We start from the raw sequence: 18,139 nt of genomic DNA, 5'->3' as shown, positions 1-18,139 counted from the left end.
CGGGTGTCAGTCCTGAAGCCGTTAGTGGATTACGCTGTGTGATAAGCCGCCTATTTTTCGAAACTGCTTGAAGATTTTCTGGCTTATCTGGGGGTCTCATCCCCAGAGCCGGCTTTGCACAACCCGCTTACCCTCTTAGTGGCAGAGCGCGGGCCAGCAGCGCGGCCTGATTAGCGATAAACAGGCCAGAGTCGCCACCCAGGTTCACTTTTAATACCAGGACACGCCCACCCACCTTCCTCTGCCTCTCTCCCCAGGCTGTTTTTTCAGTGTAACAATAACTCTTTCAATAAATGCGCTTGATAACAATGCCTTTCTCCCAGCCTGCTACACTGTAACACTGCGATATCCGTTTGCTTGTTCTTTGAGCGTGCTGGTATGGGTCCCTCCACGGCTGGAGAGACGCTGTGTGTTTTGTATGTATCATGTGTTAGGTGTGTATCGAGGGGCTTATTATGACCATTGCTTATGCCAACTGCTCCCAGCAGTCAGTGGTGGGATTGTTGCACAAACTGAAAAAACACAACCCTGTTCCTATAGATCACTGGTTCTCAACCCTGGTCCTGGAGGAACATCTACCCTGCTGGTTTTTGTTCCAGCTGAGCTTTCAATTACTTAATTTAACTAATACCCTAAAATCAGAGCCTTTTCATTATTTTAAACACTAGCAGTTTTAAGTTAAGTATAAAATTGTATAAGAAACTTATTAAGGAACACATTTTTTATCAGTGACAATTAAAACAGTTACAATGTAAGCAAATTATTTCAATTAAGGATCAATTAAGTCATTGAGAGCTAGGTTGGAACAAAAAACAGCAGTGTAGGGGTCCCCAGGAGCAGGCCTGGGAACCCCTGCTATAGATCCCCAGTGTTTTCAAAATCCAGATGCTGCTAATCATTCAGATTATAATCTAATGAAGTGTTGCATGCTTGTCTTTTTCCCTATTCAATATCAGTATATTATATATACAGTTTTACACACACAGGGGAGTATATTCTCAAGTATTTCCAAGCTTGGCATAGCTGCAAAACACAGTATTTGTATAAGCAAGGGCAGGCTGATCTGTGCTGTATGTGAATCTGTTAAACTCAACTGCTTTAATTAACTACACAAATATATATACGTGTATAAAAAAAAGTGCATTTTATTAGTCATTTAAATAATACAGTAGTAAATAAATAACAACTTTACAGGATTGGACACATTCATTATTTTACAAGGTATTGAGTTTGAGTCACATTGTTAGAAAAAAATACAAATTAAATCAACTAATAATTTGGAGGAGAGTGTTCCTGACAAACACAGCGACCTGAAGCTTCTCATAGTTTACACTCAGACCCCCACTCTGCTCCTCACAGTTTGCTCACTGCAGCTGAGCTAATACACCCCCAAATAAACAAAAACACAGACAGAGACATGTACAGGAGACATGACATGACACCCCACTGGTCCCCAGCGGAGAGGAAGCACCAGTAAAATCCTCAGTGCACTGTTAGTTCTCCACTGCTCATTTCGACCCTCGAGTCGACACATTTTTATATTAAAATGGCGCCTTTACACAGTTGGGTGAGGAGAACAAACACTTGTCCTCCAACTGCAGCCCCGCCTCAGTCCAATACGTGAGATAATGTTTTCTGAAGGCAGGCTTTGTGCGCTGGGGGCCCACAGCAGCCCTCACAGAGCCCCAGCCCTGTCGCCACTCCTTATATGAGCGACTGCAGAGAGAGGGGCAGGGGCACGGAGAGGGGCAGGGGCACGGAGAGGGGCAGGGGCGAGGGCAGGGGTAGGGACACGGCCCTGTGTGCAGGAAGCGCAGCCCAGCCCCAGTACAGCCTGGCGGGGAGGTACGGCAGATGCGGAGGCGGGCAGCACCAGTAGGGGGCCGACCCAACCTGGTATGGGTGGTAGGAGGGGGGCAGGGGGCAGGGCAGCTGGCCGGCAATGCGGCGGATGCGGCGGCGTGCGCGGCGCCGGTGGTAGTCCCCGCGGGCAAAGTCGTGCATGTTGGCAGGGTGGATGGCCCAGTAGTGGCCCTTGCCATTGTCACTGCGCCCCGCCTTCACAAAGCACTCGTTCAGGGACAGGTTGTGACGCACACTGTTGCGCCAGTTCTTGTCCTGTGGGGGGGTAAAGAGGGATGGAGAGAGGGCAACAGAGAGAGGGCAGAAAACAAAAGGTAGAAATGGGAGAGTCAGTCAGACACAGCAGTCGCAAGATTTTCTTCAATGAATTAAACATGTATGAAATGATGTTCGTTGCCAAAAAAAAGATTGAGATGCACACAGTTGGAGCGAGCGAGCGAGCGAGCGAGCGAGGGGACTGGGCCAGGACCGGTAATCGTGGTAATCCCTGGAGGTAAACCTGTTGTTGCCAGTTAAAGCCACAGTTTCGGGTCTTAGTGAGGGGGGTCAGGGCAGCCTGGGTGAGTTTGGGTCCTATCAACTGGATTACCTCCCTCCCCATGGCCTCCCCGCCCCGGCCAACTGGATTACTGCAGCAACACACAGCACGAAACCAAACACCTGCCCAGTGCTGGCAGGTCACTCGCATACATCTGTTTATATAACTGGGTGGGAGACTCAGTCCCCCTCACCCTCCTGTAGAGGACCCCCAGGGGCAGTTGGGGCTGGTGAAACACTAAAACTCCCATGCAGGCGCTCAGGGTCTCGGCACGGCAGCGTTTCATTTTTTCTGACGTTGTGAGACTTTCTAGTATCGATCAGCAATTATACTGAATTCCTCCAAATAATTCAATTTGGCTCATACGGGGCCTGTGTGTATCGGACTGACTTTGTGTGTCTTGAGAAGACACTCAGTTCCCAAAACATCAGATTTCTCTTGCCTTGACAATTTCAGGGGATGAGGTAAACATGGTCCACTGCACAGATGTGGTGCAGTGGAATTGTACCATAGGGTTTCACGTATTTACTCATTAGATATATTGTTGATTATTCAGTAGCCAATATAATGTTAGACTTGCATATTAAATCAGTATTAAAATGAATATTAATTGATTCTTTCAATTCCATATATGGAATATATATGACCTCAAGGTCTCGACCTATAAATGACTGCACCGATTTTTCTTAGTGTGTGTGTCTGCTTGTGGTTTTTGGCTAAAGCACAAAGGAAGCATTATTCACACTTCAGTTTTGTTCTGTCTGCGGATTTAAGAAATAGTAAGGGCTGAATAACGATGCAGAGACGAGAGAGACGCTCCAGTCATTCCCCTGTGCCTCCAACACACTCAAACCCCGTACCTTGCTCTGGAAGTAGGGGTAGTGGTCCATGATCCACTGGTAGATGTCACACAGCAGCAGCTTCTGGTCCTGCGAGGCCAGGATGGCCATGGAGATGAGAGCGATGTAGGACTGGGTGGGCTTGTCAGGGGGGGTCTCCGAGCTGCTGGACACCCCCTCTGCCTTGCTCCCCTGCCCGTCCTTCTCCCTCTCCTCCTCTTCCATGATCTCGTTCTCCTCCTCCTCCTCCGAGCCGCCAAGCCCCCCCACCCAGCTGCCTGTTTCTGGGGACTCCGGGTCCAGTTTAACCCTTTCTCGCTCCAGCCGGCAGAGGATCTGACTCTGGTTCTGCTTGCAGTTCAGGGATCCGGGCCCCCGCTGTGTTGTGGCTGGGACCGGTGGCTCTGCCTCCGTGCTCGAGCTACTGCCCTTGTTAAACAGCAGGTAGTTGATGGTGAAGCTCAGGCCCAGCCGATCCCGGACACTGTCCCCGCTGGCACAGCCTGCCTCCGTCCTAGTCGCCCTCGCCGGTGGCTCCCTCTCTGTGCTTTGGGGCATTGCTGCCGTCTGTGCTGCACAAACTGGGCAGGGCTGGTGACACGGCACAAATTCCCCGTGAACTGCCAACTCCCGGTCTCTTCCACACTGTACTTCACCTGCTGGTCCTGTGCTGTCCACTGCCCTACTTAAAGTACTTTGGAGCACAACAGACTAGAAACACCTGTCCTATAAGCAGCAACGTGTTCAGTGTCAGTCTGTAGAAAGTTGCTTCTCTCGGTCTCTCTCTCCTCTAATTTCAAGTATTTCTATCGTTCCCCAACTTCTTTCACTGGACAGTAATGCAACAGCGTGCGAGTCGGGCTGCCCAGGACTCTGCGCTCTTACCACACTGGACAGAAACACCTGCTCCCGTGGAGGTTACACAGAAAATAAAGTTCCTTTGTTGAAAAATGAGGCATCGAACCAGAGGTGCCTCAATCTGACTAACTGTCCAACTAATCAGATGCCTCATGCAGCTCCCGTGCTGCCCAAAACCCAGAGACCTGACAAATGACCGTGTGCATGTGCTAAAAGTCTGCCAGTCCTTCTTCTCCCCCTATACTTAAAACAGCATTTGAGGCAAAAGTAAAGAAACGACACCGCCACCCAGATTCTCCAAATTGAGCTACAGCTGTGATATGAGCTCACACCCCGTCTCTCTGTGATCCGAAGGGGTTGCCGAAACTTGGTCCTTAAATAACTCCCAATGCCCTCCCCCCACCCCCCAATCTGGGGCGTGGAGAGAGAGCGAGAGAGAGAGAGAACGAGGAGGAGGGTGTGGGGCGGAGGTTGGGTTTGACCACGGCGAGGAACCCTATGGCCCCGCTGCGGAGGGTGTGAGTGCCTGTATCTACACACTGGGTGGGGTCTGGGCAGGGGCAGGGCGAGGAGAGGGGCAGTGTGGACGGGGATTACGCTGGCAGGGAGGGGGGTGGTAATTAGCAGGGATTACGCACGGCTCAACAGACGAAGGTGTTTAGGTGCCGGCTGCTGTAGCTGTAGGATGCCACTGCGGCGAGTGGGCAATCCCTAATCCCCCACTAAAGCACTTCCTTTGGGCCAGAAGGGGGATAAAGTAGTGTTTATAGTATTGCTTTAGTGAAGGAGAACGTGTGTGTGTGTGTGTGTGTGTGTATGAAAATGTCTTCACGGATTTGCAGGCTCTGACAGATCCTCAAGGAGATTTTAAGAAGGGTGGGATAAACTCTGATAATGCCCTCTGAATACCTTCTGGAAATGACTGCAGGGGGTTCAGGGGCTGGTGAGCATCTATGGCGGCACCCAACGGCCACTTCCGGTCACCTGAAGCCCACGGCCAAACACAGGACATCGCTGGCCACCTATCTATCACCAGCCACGCTCACACACAGAGAAAACCGGGGCCTGTGTACTAGGACTAACCCTGGCCCCAGAGAGCCACACTGTTTTCTGGCTTTGGCCTTGTCCAGACCTGCTAATTACTGCACTGTTTGAAGCACTGGGCTTCAATAACCCACATTACACCCATGGGTGGACATGTTCCCAGTGAAGGAGGATTTGGGGAGAGAGCCACAGACTAGAGGACTGTCTCTCTCCATCTCTCAAGCAGCAGGAAACACAACGAGAACAATCTCCCTGTGGGTGAAAACAGACTGCAAGCTGACAGCAACAGCTTTGATACCACCCCCCCACTCCCACAGTAAAATGTGAGCAATACATCTTAAATTAAATACAATTGCAGTTATGTATGTATTCTAAGATTTTTTTTTTTTTTTTTTTTTTTTTTTTTAATCAATTACAAAAATTAGCTTGGGGAAATCATGGAGGACAAATCCAACAGAAAGAAACCAATCACCCAGCGGACTGGAATGATGCGTCTACATCTGTCACACAACTGGGCTTGCAGTTCCCATCTCTCCCTCCAAAATGATTGCTTTCAACAACCATGTACTGCAGGTTTCGAGGTCGCCAGATTATAATTTGTAACTTGTTTACACTATAAATATTACAAGTCAGATTTAAATTGCTGTGGATTCGGTGCTGCGGGGGACACAGGGCCCTCTTGTGGCTGCCGACGGTACTGCCCCACCACATCAAACTGGGCTCCTGCACAGCACGGACCACAACACGGAGGTCACTCGGCCAGCCAGATGCGCAGCTATCATAACAAACGACGGGGTAATAACGTAAAAATAAGATTGTAAAAAAGCCATGAATGACACAGAGGAAATTGAAGCTTCCTTCAGTCCTACAAAACTGTGTCTTAAACCTCATGAAGAATTTACAGGCTTCACATTTCAAAAACCAACACCACAAAACTCAGTGTAAAACATCTGCAAACCTGTAATAAAAACAACCAAAGCCGAACCTCAGGCCCTATTCACCTGCTTTGGAAAACAACCGTAAGGCAAAAAATCAGAGCTTGATAAAATATTATTTATTATTTTTTTTGTTGGCTTTTTTTTAATATGAACATATAAAAAGACACTTACACACAGAACATTTACATCAGGGACTGCAAGCCACTGCCAATGCTACTCACGGGTGCCAGAGTTTGCACGGCGATACTGCTGCCACCCCGGACACCCCATCCACCCACCCGCCCCAGCCTATCCCCTCCCTAACCCCACATTGCCCTGCCCCTCCCCAGAAAATAAAATTAACTTCTTTAATATTATTTAATCTGACCTAGATAACTGAAGACTGCCCTACCGCAGCTCCCTGTCCCACCTGAAGCAGCCTGCCTGTCTTCAGCACACTGACCCCAGCCTCTCTCTCTCTCTCTCTCTCTCTCACTGCTGCTGAAGAGGTGGTCGCATTCCAGAACTTAATCAAAAGAAGAAGGGAAAATAAAATTGGGGAGGAGGGAAACAACAGGAGAGTTTTCCAAAACATTCATTAAGCCAAGAGTCTTCCTTTTGCCTTTTATTATTTATTTTTAAATGTCTTTTAGTCTCTTAACAGCGTTCCTGCTGGAGCCTCGGGGCGACTCGGATGAGCTGGGGGAAGGGGGTGCAGAGCGGCGTTTACAGAAGTGACGACTGGGTTCGTTTATTAACAGTTTTTTCTGTGGGGGTTGATGTGGTTTTATCCTCTGTACAAGGTCACAGCAAACAAGCAAACCTGCCAGGTACTCAAGACCCCCGAGAGCGTCTGCATTAGGTTTCCTTTCTCGTCTTTTAAAGGATTCTTATTCTTCCTTATGACAATTAAAAAATAATAATAATAAAAAATAAATATCATGGTGCAAATTACATCACAGAGAACTCGCTATGTGCCGGACAACACAGTCCTCCCATCCAGGCTGGCCGCCTGCCACCGGGTCAGTATTGAACGTCTGCTCAGCGCCCAAGAAGCCCCCAGACTTCAACAGTATAATCACTGCCACGCGCTGCCAACTTGAAAGTGCTCAAGTTACATTAACCTCTAATGCGATTCAGAAAAACAAGCAAATTTACGAACAAATCGGGGGAATCAGAACATGATGAAATAAAACTCATTCTCCAGAGTCACGGCAGCTCCTTGCACAAAGGGTTGTGAGCAGCTTGGTGGTGCCGCCTTGCTGGGCGTGGTCACCTGATCACCACGCCTGGGGATTTAAACTGCCAGCCAGGGCCGGCGCACCAGACCAAAGCATCCTTGACATCTGATCAATCCCGGAGCAGGAGCAGCAGCAACAGCGAGCAGCGGGAGGGCCGTGTGCGCCGTGCAGTCTGCGGCTCAGGGAGCGGTCAGCTCGTTGCTCCCTCACACACAGGAGACGTTCCAGGCTGGGGACGGTCGGGGAGAATGAGACGCAGCAGGCTCAGTTGAGAACTGCAACCAGGGATCGGGGAGAGGGCTAGGTAGACCAGGGCCACCTCGGCAAAGACCGAGGGTCCACCGAACATGGCGAGATGTTAAAATACAAATAATTTAAGGTGTCCAGCCTGTCAGAACATGAGTGCCTCGGCTACGCGAGAGCAGTTTAGTCCAGTGCAGCAGCGGTCCTCACCGGGGTGCGACTTAGCCCTCGCATCCAACCACATCTTCACCCTGACCGCCCAGCTCCGCCACCACAGCTTTCTCCCAAGCGCTCCTGAGGACGGAGACAACGCGCATGCGCATACACAGAAACGCACACAACGACACCCCCTCTCTGCTCAGTTCAATTTCCTGGATCCGGGAGCGTCTGGGAGAATCTTTTTGCTTCGAGAGGCAGAAAGGAAATCACAGCAAACCGAAAAAACGACAAAAACAAAAATCTCTTTAAAATTAAACAAAACTGCCCGTTCCTTCAGCCCTGGCTCTGTGGTGGGGCGGCGGCGACAGACGACCATTACAAACGAACAACAAAAACATCCAGTGAAAGAATCCATTCTGGCTCTCGCGTTTCTTCCTCTTCCCGTTTCCAAATTTCCCCTTCCCGCCACACTTCTCCGTTTGCCATGTTCAATTATTTCCTTTTGACTGAGGTAGGTTAGCCATTTCTCAGAGGAAAAACACGCACACACTCACACACACCCTCTCGCACTCTCTCACTCACACACCAGCAGAAGAGAGACATGAACAAAAAGATGGAAAAGCGAAATGAAAGGGCAGAAGGGGTGTGAAGTACTCTTGCCCGCCCCGGTGTTCCGTCCAACACAAAATCAGCGGCGCTCAATTGTCTGTAGTAAATGTCTGCAGTGGGGATGAAATGTGGGGAGCAGTGAGTTGGAGGGGTTTCTCAGTGTCCTGCGCCCCAATAGAAGAGCACACCCCCCCCGCCCCCAGTTTATATAGTCTCTGAAATCCATCCTATATCATTATATATATATTTTTGCATGTCTTTATAAACTATTAGTCTTATTATCTATCAGAGGAGCAAGAATCGCCCCCCCACCTTCCTATCCCCCTAAACTCAGCCTCTCCTCCTCTTCTACACAGATGGCCATCCACAGGGCACACGTGGGGGGAAGTCGGGGGGCCAAACGAAGCAAAAAAAAAATGAAACAAACAAAGAAAAAGATACAAGGATAGAAGGTGAACGAAGAGGGGAAAGAGAGGGCGAGACGGAGAGAGAGTGGGGAGAGGGAGTGCAGTAGCCAGCCAGGCCGTGCTCAGTTCTGCAGTGGTGTGCGTCGGCAGCCGGCCGGGTCAGCCTGTGAGAGCGGCCTCCTGCCCAGCGGCTGCACCCGGCCGACCGCAAGAGCGAGAGTGCGGGGGGGCAGGAGGAGGCCGGGGAGAGGAGGAGGGGGTGTAGTTTCAGGGCGTCAGGATGGGGAGTGTCCAGCTCTGTCCTGCACCCCCCGTGTCCGCAGCGGTCAGTACGCAGTGACCAGGTCCTTGTCGTAGCCGTAGCGCCCCCTCTTGGGCTGGGGGCTGTCCTGACTGTCGTCGGTGTCCTCGCTGTCCCCTGCCCCTCCGCCCTCCTCCTCCTCCGAGGAAGAGTCCTGGGTCAGGTCCACGACCGCGCCCCCCGTCACCCCCGACTTGCCACTCAGGCTGGTGCTGCTGTGGGCTGGGGAGTGACCGTTGGCCTCGGGGGAGCCTGGAGAGAGAAAAGAGAAAAAGACTGACTTATGCTGGGGTCACACTACACGATTTTATGCCCGATTTGGCCCTCACGACAAATCGACACTGATCATCATGAAGCAGCCTGGTCAGGGCGCGTCCCGCTAACTGATGGTCGTGTAGTGCGAGACGGGCTGCGATGCATCTCTGGCCCTCTGATCCGATCGTAAGCTAGTCGGAGCCCCTACGATTCTATTACACGTTTAATATTTACGACTTGATCGGCACCGATTGTGGAGAGTGACGTGATCAGCAGCCAATGAGAGCTGAGCTGATTGAAGACGACAAAAGAAACGGGAAGAATAAACATGACAGGAGAATAAGATTTTCATACATATTTATTAAAATACTTCAAATACCAATGGTTGTTTCGGGGGAAGGTTACTTTAAAATACTATAATACAGGGAAAAATAATATTTTCATATACAAATACCAATTGGTATCTGTAATTGACCCAGGTCTGCGCCAAATATCGATCCCTACAATGCGATGATCATACCGAGGGATGGATATAGCCTGTGTGTCACTCACCTCCACCTCTCACAAAGTAGAAAGGCTGTTGCCCTCTCCTCCCAGCCATGTCTTCACACACATCCTTTTTTTCTCTCCGCTTTTTGCGTTTGTCCGCACAGACTAACACAAACAGCAACAGCGGCTTGTGGTCGCGTTCTTTTCGCAGTTTTGCACAGATCTGCCTAAATCCACTGATCCCATTGGTGGAGCAGCGCAGATCTGCGCTACAAAACGTGACCTGTAAATGTCCATGTCCGTGGATCATGTATGTTTCTGCGAGATGTGGGGAAATTTGGAGGCTGTGACACAGATGCCACAACAAGGATTTCAGATCAGTTATGAAGTGTGTGTCCCTGTACTTAAGTGATCGCGTAGTGTGCAATCCTTCACGACGCAAAAGACATACATTCGGTGCAAAATAGTCGTTAAGTATGAGCTGCCCACCGTTCACAAAATCGAGTATGATTGTAGAAATCATGTAGTGTGACCCCGGCATTAAAAAGGACTTCAAGGGAGTCTCACAAAGACTACAACCCGAGCACAGTCACGGACAGAGCTTTCACTCTCGAACGAACAGTTACTCCATCCCGCCCTCCGTTCTTACATATGTCCACCGTGGGGAACTCGGGCGTGTTGCTGCGCTCCCGCTCCCTCTCCTTCTCCTTCTCCGCTCGGATGGGGCGCCAGGACCCATCAGCCAGGTACTCGATCTCCTCCACTTCCTCATCCGTCTCGGTCAGGATGTCCGACAGCAGCCTGGGGGGGACAGGGGCAGGGTCAGTGTGCGTGTGGGAGTGCGTGGGAGTGCGTGGGAGCGCGTGGGAGCGTGTGGGAGCTCATACCCGTCGATGATCAGCAGGGCGAAGGGCGCCGGCTTGTCACACACAGGGCAGGTCCAGGTCGGCTTCTTCTCGTTCATCTGCAGGAAGAACACGGCGTCGAAGCACTGCAGGTGAGCACAGGTGAGCACCCGGCACGGCACGCCCAGACGCATCTTCACCAGCTGGGAGAGAGGGGGGGGGTGCGTGATTGAAGTTAGGTAACATCCTGGTTTAGACGGCACACTACCAGGCTACATGGGTCATGTGCTGCAAAGCGCCCCCTACAGCCATTCACAGAGCAGGACAGTGCAGTCCCTCACACACAGTCACCCTTCTCTGGGGGACAGGTGGGAGCAGCGGCCCTTGCTCTCAGGGCTGGGCTGGGTGTGGGGGGTGGGCGGGCGGGCAGACAGACACTCACCGGGCAGATCAGCGACACCCTGAGCCCTGTGGTGGCGATCTCACTGTCGGGGTCGAACCGCAACTTGTCCTGGACTGCAGCGACACAGACAGAGCAATTAGAACAAACCGACAACCTTGCAAGTGATAAAACACGACAACGGTGCATGTGTGCCGTGTGTGCAGTTTGTACAAGTATGCCACGAGTGTAGGAGGCGGTCTTACTGAGCTCCCTGCAGCGCTCTGAGCTCTCCACGGAGAAACGCTTCAGCTTGCTGAACAGGTCCGCCGACGTGAACACCTGGACCAGGTACAGAGCCACGCAGTAGCGCTGCACAGAGGGAGAGAGAACCGGTGAGGAGAAGCCTTCCCTACAGCAGCACCCTGGTCCACCGGCACACCCAGGCCAGTGAGCCAGACCAGGGGCGCGTTGAGGGGCGGGTGAGGGCAGTGAGTGCGGTGTCTGTGGAGGGTACCTTGCCGAAGTTGCCCCAGGTGACTGTGATGCGGTTGGTAGCAGTGGACAGGTGAAGCCAGGGGGTGACGTTGATGGGTCGGCAGGGGCGCCGGGGCTCCACGCCGGGCTTGTTGGAGGGATAGTAACCCTGGGGACCAGAGATGGAGGAGGGGGTATTAGAGAGCACACCATACACTTCAGAGTCACCAGCTGCCCTGTGCCGTGGGGGCAGGTCACCGCAGAGGACAGTAACGATGGATGGATTAAACATCGCCCTGGGGTTCCGTCCTCCTGGACATTTTATCTCACTGTAAGACCTTGACACAACCCCCCCACCCCAATCAACAAGAACATGGTACAGTCCCATCGCTCACCGGTACGTGGCAGTAGGCCTGGTTCACTTTGACAGCAATGTTGGGGGGGTACTGGTCCTCCTGAGGGCTGCTGGAGTCCGTGTAGCAGATTCTTGGGAGGAGAATCAGCAAGTCCATCAGCAAGATGTGAGCAGCAAACATCAGGATATTTCAGGTTTATTTTCTTGTGTTTACATTTTACTTTAGAAGCCTTGAGTATCAACAGACAACTCGGAGGTTTCTGTTATATTCCCGTGTTCTCATTTTCTGAGTGACTGAAATGGCTTATTTATTTTTAAACACCCCTTGTGTAAATTGCTGTGCACTTATCCTCTCTCAATAAAGACAGCAAGTTGTGCAAGAAGATGCCCATCCCAGGCCATAGTGTGTGAGAAAAGATTAATCAAACCAAAGGTCAGTATGAGTGCGTCGGTGTTGTGCGGGAGAGCGGGGGGGTGGGGGGGGATGTTCACACTCACCGGAGCGCCACCTGCACAGACTTCATCCCGGGACGCAGCTCCCTGTAAGAGCAGGAGACACAGCGGTCACTGCACACCCTCAGCACAGACACGCAACAGTGGACCCAAACACGCCAAGCACACGGGTGTGTCAGGGCATCACAGACAGATGTGTGCGCAGCAAGACCGAGACAGAGGCACGCATACGCACAGACACAGAGGCACGGGGACACACTCGGACAATTCTATACGTCTTCGCAGTTATCACTCCCAATGTTTCCTAACTACGAGGCCTGTCAGGACAGGTTCGTTTCACCATCTCCTCTTCCCCAGGAGGAGACAAACAACAGGGCAGGGGTCTCACCGGGAGTTCCTGATCTGGTCCACCTGGCTGTGCGTCAGCTCGAAGGTGCACGGGCTGTCCTGCAGCTTCTCACTGTTCTGGGGGACTGCAGAGAGAAGATCAGGGAGTTTAGATTTGTTTCTTATTGGGGGTGGGCAGTTTCCATTTCACCAGATGCTTATGAAGTCTCAGCAAAAGAGTTGTTACTCCATCCGGGGGCTCTAGGGGTTGTGTCAGTCAGTGTGCGTCAGTCAGTTAGTGTGCGTCAGTCCGTGGACAGAGACTCACTCAATTCAGTGGGGGGCAGCAGTGTTTCCAGGGTGTGGTAGAAGGGCAGGTCGACCAGCCTGACGTCGCTGGAAGGGGGCTTGGCCAGGCCGTTGAGGTAGTCTGTACCCTGGGGGGCCGTGGCTGCAGCAGCCACAGCGGCGGCGGCTGCAGTAGCAGCAGGTGGGGGGGGACTGCGTGCCGGGTAGGAGGCCGGTAGCAGCTCGGGGGGGCGGCGGGGGGCCAGCCAGCCGGGGGCCTTGGGGAACCGAGACTCGTACAGCTGACGGATGTTCTTCAGAAGCTCTGGGCTGCACTCGGTCTGGACCAGCCGCAGGGCCCGGCCCACCAGGTCCTGCTTCAGTCCACTCTTACTGCGACCCATGGAGGCCAGCAGCGTCTGCAGGTCAGACACCCGGAAACTCTTCACCATGTTCTGCAGTGAGAACACACACACGGACAAACACAGAAGCACACGCATACACACACACAGAGGAGGGAGAAGTGGCTGTTAGAGCTAGAAACCAGAGAGACCGTTTTTTTTACACAACAGAGGCAGGGAGAGTAGGGAAAATAAAAAGACACCCGACCACTGAGAGTCCAGCTCTGCAGACTGAGTGAAGCTGGGCCCCATTTGTGGAGGCTTGATAACAGGCAGGCAGAGAGAGAGAGAGAGAGAGATGCTCAATGTGATTGCACAGGCCACAGGGAGCTTGATTCATAAAGCTCATGCAAAAACATGGCTATAAGAGATACCGAAGCCTGCAGTCTGTTCAACCGTTTCCCAAAAGCAACGTCTAGTGCACTACCCTGAAACTCAAACCGTCCCCAGACCAACGACAAACAGGCGACACAAAAACAAGAAGAGAGTGAGATGAGGAAAGTGACTTTTGTAACGTGTGGTGGACTGAAGACACTGCTGTCTGAAAACACCCAAACTCCCTCACCCCCATCCACCTAAAAATCAAGAAAATCAAATTTGCATTTCCAGAAATAAGCATTGGCAACATAATAGACTGACTATCACACTGTATATAGGGGTAGTAAATTATTATTTAGTCAGTTAGTTAGTTCAGCAAAGCCTGAAATAACACTGCAAAGGGGACCATGACCTTTTTTTTTTTTTTTTTTTTTAAGGGAAAAGTTTCTGAACTGAAGACTTCAAATCGGGTCACTGCAGCTACACCCAGCTCCCACTGCGACGACACTGACGTCTAGACAGCCAACAGGAGCACAACGGTCCCCAAGCAAGTGCCTTGAAATGGGGCTGTGTGCAGGGATGGGGTGGGGGGGTACTGAAACAGCAGAAAACACCTCATGGACGTAGTGCTGCTACAGTTTAAAAGAAAACAAGCCGGCGGTTGTTGGAACACAGCACGGTGCCAGGACCCCGCACCACTGCAGCAAAGTAACAGCGCCGGAGCAGCAGCGGTGCTCGCAACAGCCAGAGAAGCACCTATTGTTCTCCGCTTGTCATTGATGGACAACCGCACCGGCACAGGACCGGGGCCCACGCACGACACGGCGGCGACTGTCACCGGCTGCCGGGGGGGTGGGGGCGTTTCAAGTAGCGCTGGGACTAGACTTGTAGTTACATCACCCACTTGCACCCCTAACCCTGTCGCTGCCCTGCGCCTCCCTCTGCGTTTGTTTTAACTGCGTGATCGGGGAGGCTGCATAAGCAAAGCGTGTGGGGGGGACATCACCAAAACACTCCGATGCTGTCAGCCCCAGTGGCGATTCCACGCCGCTACATGCCCTAATCCACGGCTACGCTGCGCCGTTAGCAGGCTCCCACTCCACAGACAGTGCTTAATATTATACGAATCGTTTCGCGCCGACTCCCCGGTGCCGAATGTTTTTATTTATGGTCCAATCATTCATTACCCCATATGCCAGTAACCCCTACTTGACAATGGCATTCGCTCGTCCCTGGGTCTCATTGTTATTTCTAGGCCGGCCAGTGTGCGGGCCACCCCCTCCTCGCCTTCCCCTAGCGCCCGACCCCGCTCCCCTTGCCCCAGCGGCCCCTCTCCCATTCGCCCCGGCGCAGGGAGCTCAACTTGCCATCGCTTCCACCAGCTCGGCCGCCATCTTCCTGCAGCAGCCCCGCGAGAGCCAAAACTGAGAGAGGCGCGCGCCCGCCAATGAGAGGCCGGCGGGTCACGTGCGGGGGGAGCCGGCCGGCCAATCCGGAGCCGGCCCCGTCACGTGACTGGGGGGCCGCGCTGGGCAGGGGGCGTGGCCGCGGGCCGTTAAAGCGACAGTGGCACGGAAAATTGCTTTCTACTTCGACGCAGGCTGCCCCCAGCGTGGTAGGCCCCGGCACCCCAAAAACAGGGACAGGATGTCCGCAGTAACGGGGTGCGCGTTTTCCGAGCTTGATAACCCCGAGTTGGGGGCGATCTGCGAGTCGGAGCCTGTCTGCTGCTACCGAAATGCTTTTTCTTTTGGAGACATCAGTGTGAGGAAAGCATGAGCCAGTGGAACTCCAGTCCAGGTCCAATGCTCTACTTCACAAGCTGTGTCCAACCCAACGTTATCCGCAGAAGAAAAACAGTCTTAGCAGTCATTAAATGATATTTAATGCTGAGTAACAACCCCCCCCCCCCACCATACCTAGGCCCTCCTTTTGGCCTGCCTTTTGCACCAGCGCTGTGAAAATCTACTCAAGTGTCATCGGACTCACTCACATTGACAGCAGGGACAGAACTGAGGCTCCCAATTCACAGCCCTGTGAAAAATGTCATATGGTGATCCATTTCAGGCTTTCCAAGTTACAGGCCTGGTGCAAAAAAGAAAGAAGAAAAAGAAATGCACAGAGATTGCAACATTAAAATAAATCCCATACTGCTAAGAACACAGCCTCTGTCTATTAGTATTATTATTTATTTACTGGCAGGGGCCCTTATCCAGGGTGACTTACAGTTTACATAATAAGCATTACAAAAGTGCAGTCATATAGATCAATACACAATTAAATTTAAGCATTACAAAAGCGCAGTAGTAAAATCACAACAAGTGACAATAAGCACACAAACTAGTGCAGATGTAATGTAGTGTAGTTACAGATATGCACTAGAGGGGGGGGGGGGTCACAGTAAAACTATAGATGTTCTAACAATGTATATGTAAGCAGGAGCATAAGTAGCATAGTTATAACAAGTATGAAACAGCTCAGCAGAATAAGCTGCTATATTATGCAATATGGACCCAAAATACAGAAACAGGCCCAGTTTGTGCAAGAGCTGGTGTTGGCTCGCACAAAAGAGCACAATCAGCAGCTTGTGACCCCTCCTGTGCCTCTTTCCCAGCCAGGAACAAGAGACTGAGAAACACAATCCCACTAAAATAAAATAAAAGCCCAACACATGCTTTTATCACATAATGCATTGTTATCTAGCATCTCATGCTGTGCAGCTGTTGTGCCGTGTGCTGTATCTGTGCCTCCACATGTCACAATATGTCTGCTGTTGATTTGTTAACTTCAAACCACTCCACACTGTACCATGTAACACTGTCCCTGTGATTTCTTTCCACACTGCCCTGTCGTTTAATAAAGCCTTTCGTCCATGAGTCACCTAACAAAGTATAATTGTTCCCCTTTACTTTATTATACATAGTCAAGTAAACGTCTATGGTCCCTGCCAAGATAGATCCCCAAACACCACAGTCTGAGTGTGATATTGTGCTGCCATCTTGAGTGATAATAACATCACTGTAATGCAAATACAAAATGGTAAAAACTAATACAAATAAAATACATTACTGCAGAAAGCATTGTAAATAAAAACTTATTTCAAGCATCTGTGATTTGAACAACTAATATTTTATACATTTAACAAAATATAATATACATAGTTTATATATACATCACTTCGAGACATAATATGACAGGATTTTTAAGTTGAATTACAGTGGAATAAATCAATCTATAAATCTACTGTAACACCACAGTGTTGTACTGTACTTTTACAATACCCTTAGTGCACTCTGTTAGTACAGCCCCCAATTATAACAATACGATCCTACTGAGCTGGGCTGTTACTGCTGTTACTACGGACTATTGTACTTGGCAGTGCTTCCTGCTGGTGAGGGCACTATGTATGACTTAGTAACTGTACAGTAAAGTACAATAGTGCTGTTACAATAAAGGGCTATAGTGACAGTGCTGTACAACAGAATTATTATGTTATAATAGGGAGCTAAACAGACAAGTCAGTGTTGGGGTGTCATAGGACATGTTTGTGTGTGTGTACAGTAGCTCTTCAGCGCCAGGGCTGGAGATCCCCTCTGCACTGTGAGAGTTTAAGGTTTAGTTAACATTGTTTAAATACATAAATATTAGCCTACAATACATAGCCTACAGGCCTGTATAGATATTTAGTTGATGCTGTCTTAATTTTAATGAATTATGTAGTTAATTAATTTCATATATTAATGTGGACAATGGTTATAGATATAGTTATTATTTTCTTGTCTCTTAAGACATTAAGAGTGTGGTGTTCTGCATTTTGAGCTGACCAGGTTCATGTGAGAGGGCTTTCACATCTACAGATTGGCTGCAGTATCGACTGTTTTTTGATTAGTCGACCACGTGCTCGATACCGCCCACAGGCTTTGAATATAAGTGGGATTTTGTCACAGTGAAAAGTCAAATTTACAAAAGCAAAGGGGAGTTAAAAATAAGAAGATATAGTCAACACACACTGATATGCAAAAATGAAACAACAATGAATTGCAGAAATGGAAATGTGAATTGACACATTGAAATAGATAGATGCATAAAGAAACCAATGATTAAATACATGTTGAAACTAATTTCATTAAACGTTTTAATTTATTAGTGTATTTCTGCTTTTATTGATATCAGCATTTGTTTTTTTTTAATTTTGGTGGAATATTCTCTAGAAAACATGACATGAATTTGAAGTTGCACTTAACTGACATAAATCAATGTCTGAATTGATTGTTAGTTATTTAGGAATTTATTTATTTCAGTGTTAGTGCAATTTCAAATTCCTAGATGTGTCCTATGTTTTATTGCATTTGATGGCATCTCTTTGCTCATTACAGCAGGCAGTGACAGATACGAACAAAAGCAACATCGACGAGTTTGTCTTGCACATTTAAGTCTTATTTTTTTGGTAGGGTATCAAATAGCTAGAGATCAGGGTTCAAAGAATATTGTTATTGTAAATAAACTAAACTTTGAAATCCCTTTTATTGGAGG

General features: G+C 50.0%; 2 protein-coding genes across 2 annotated transcripts; both read right to left on the bottom strand.

The window, feature by feature from the left end:
* Positions 1–1,704: 1,704 nt before the first annotated feature.
* foxq2 (forkhead box Q2) lies at positions 1,705–4,583 on the bottom strand. Its single transcript, XM_066696288.1, has 2 exons — positions 3,262–4,583; positions 1,705–2,118 (listed from the first exon to the last, which is right to left on the bottom strand). The coding sequence occupies exons 1-2, from the start codon at positions 3,796–3,798 to the stop codon at positions 1,705–1,707; spliced, it is 951 nt and encodes a 316-aa protein (XP_066552385.1). The 5' UTR covers positions 3,799–4,583.
* Positions 4,584–6,181: 1,598 nt separating this feature from the next.
* pias4a (protein inhibitor of activated STAT, 4a) lies at positions 6,182–15,028 on the bottom strand. The gene is made up of 11 exons (XM_066695471.1): positions 14,974–15,028; positions 12,928–13,342; positions 12,661–12,745; positions 12,318–12,359; positions 11,860–11,950; positions 11,505–11,633; positions 11,254–11,359; positions 11,051–11,124; positions 10,651–10,811; positions 10,413–10,564; positions 6,182–9,271 (listed from the first exon to the last, which is right to left on the bottom strand). Exons 1-11 carry the CDS (start codon positions 14,998–15,000, stop codon positions 9,045–9,047), a joined length of 1,509 nt encoding a protein of 502 aa, XP_066551568.1. The 5' UTR covers positions 15,001–15,028; the 3' UTR covers positions 6,182–9,044.
* Positions 15,029–18,139: the final 3,111 nt, after the last annotated feature.

This window comes from Amia ocellicauda, chromosome 22 (assembly GCF_036373705.1).
Source record: "Amia ocellicauda isolate fAmiCal2 chromosome 22, fAmiCal2.hap1, whole genome shotgun sequence".
NCBI classification, from domain to species: Eukaryota; Metazoa; Chordata; class Actinopteri; order Amiiformes; family Amiidae; genus Amia; species Amia ocellicauda.
This window is presented reverse-complemented; position numbering and strand designations above follow the sequence as displayed.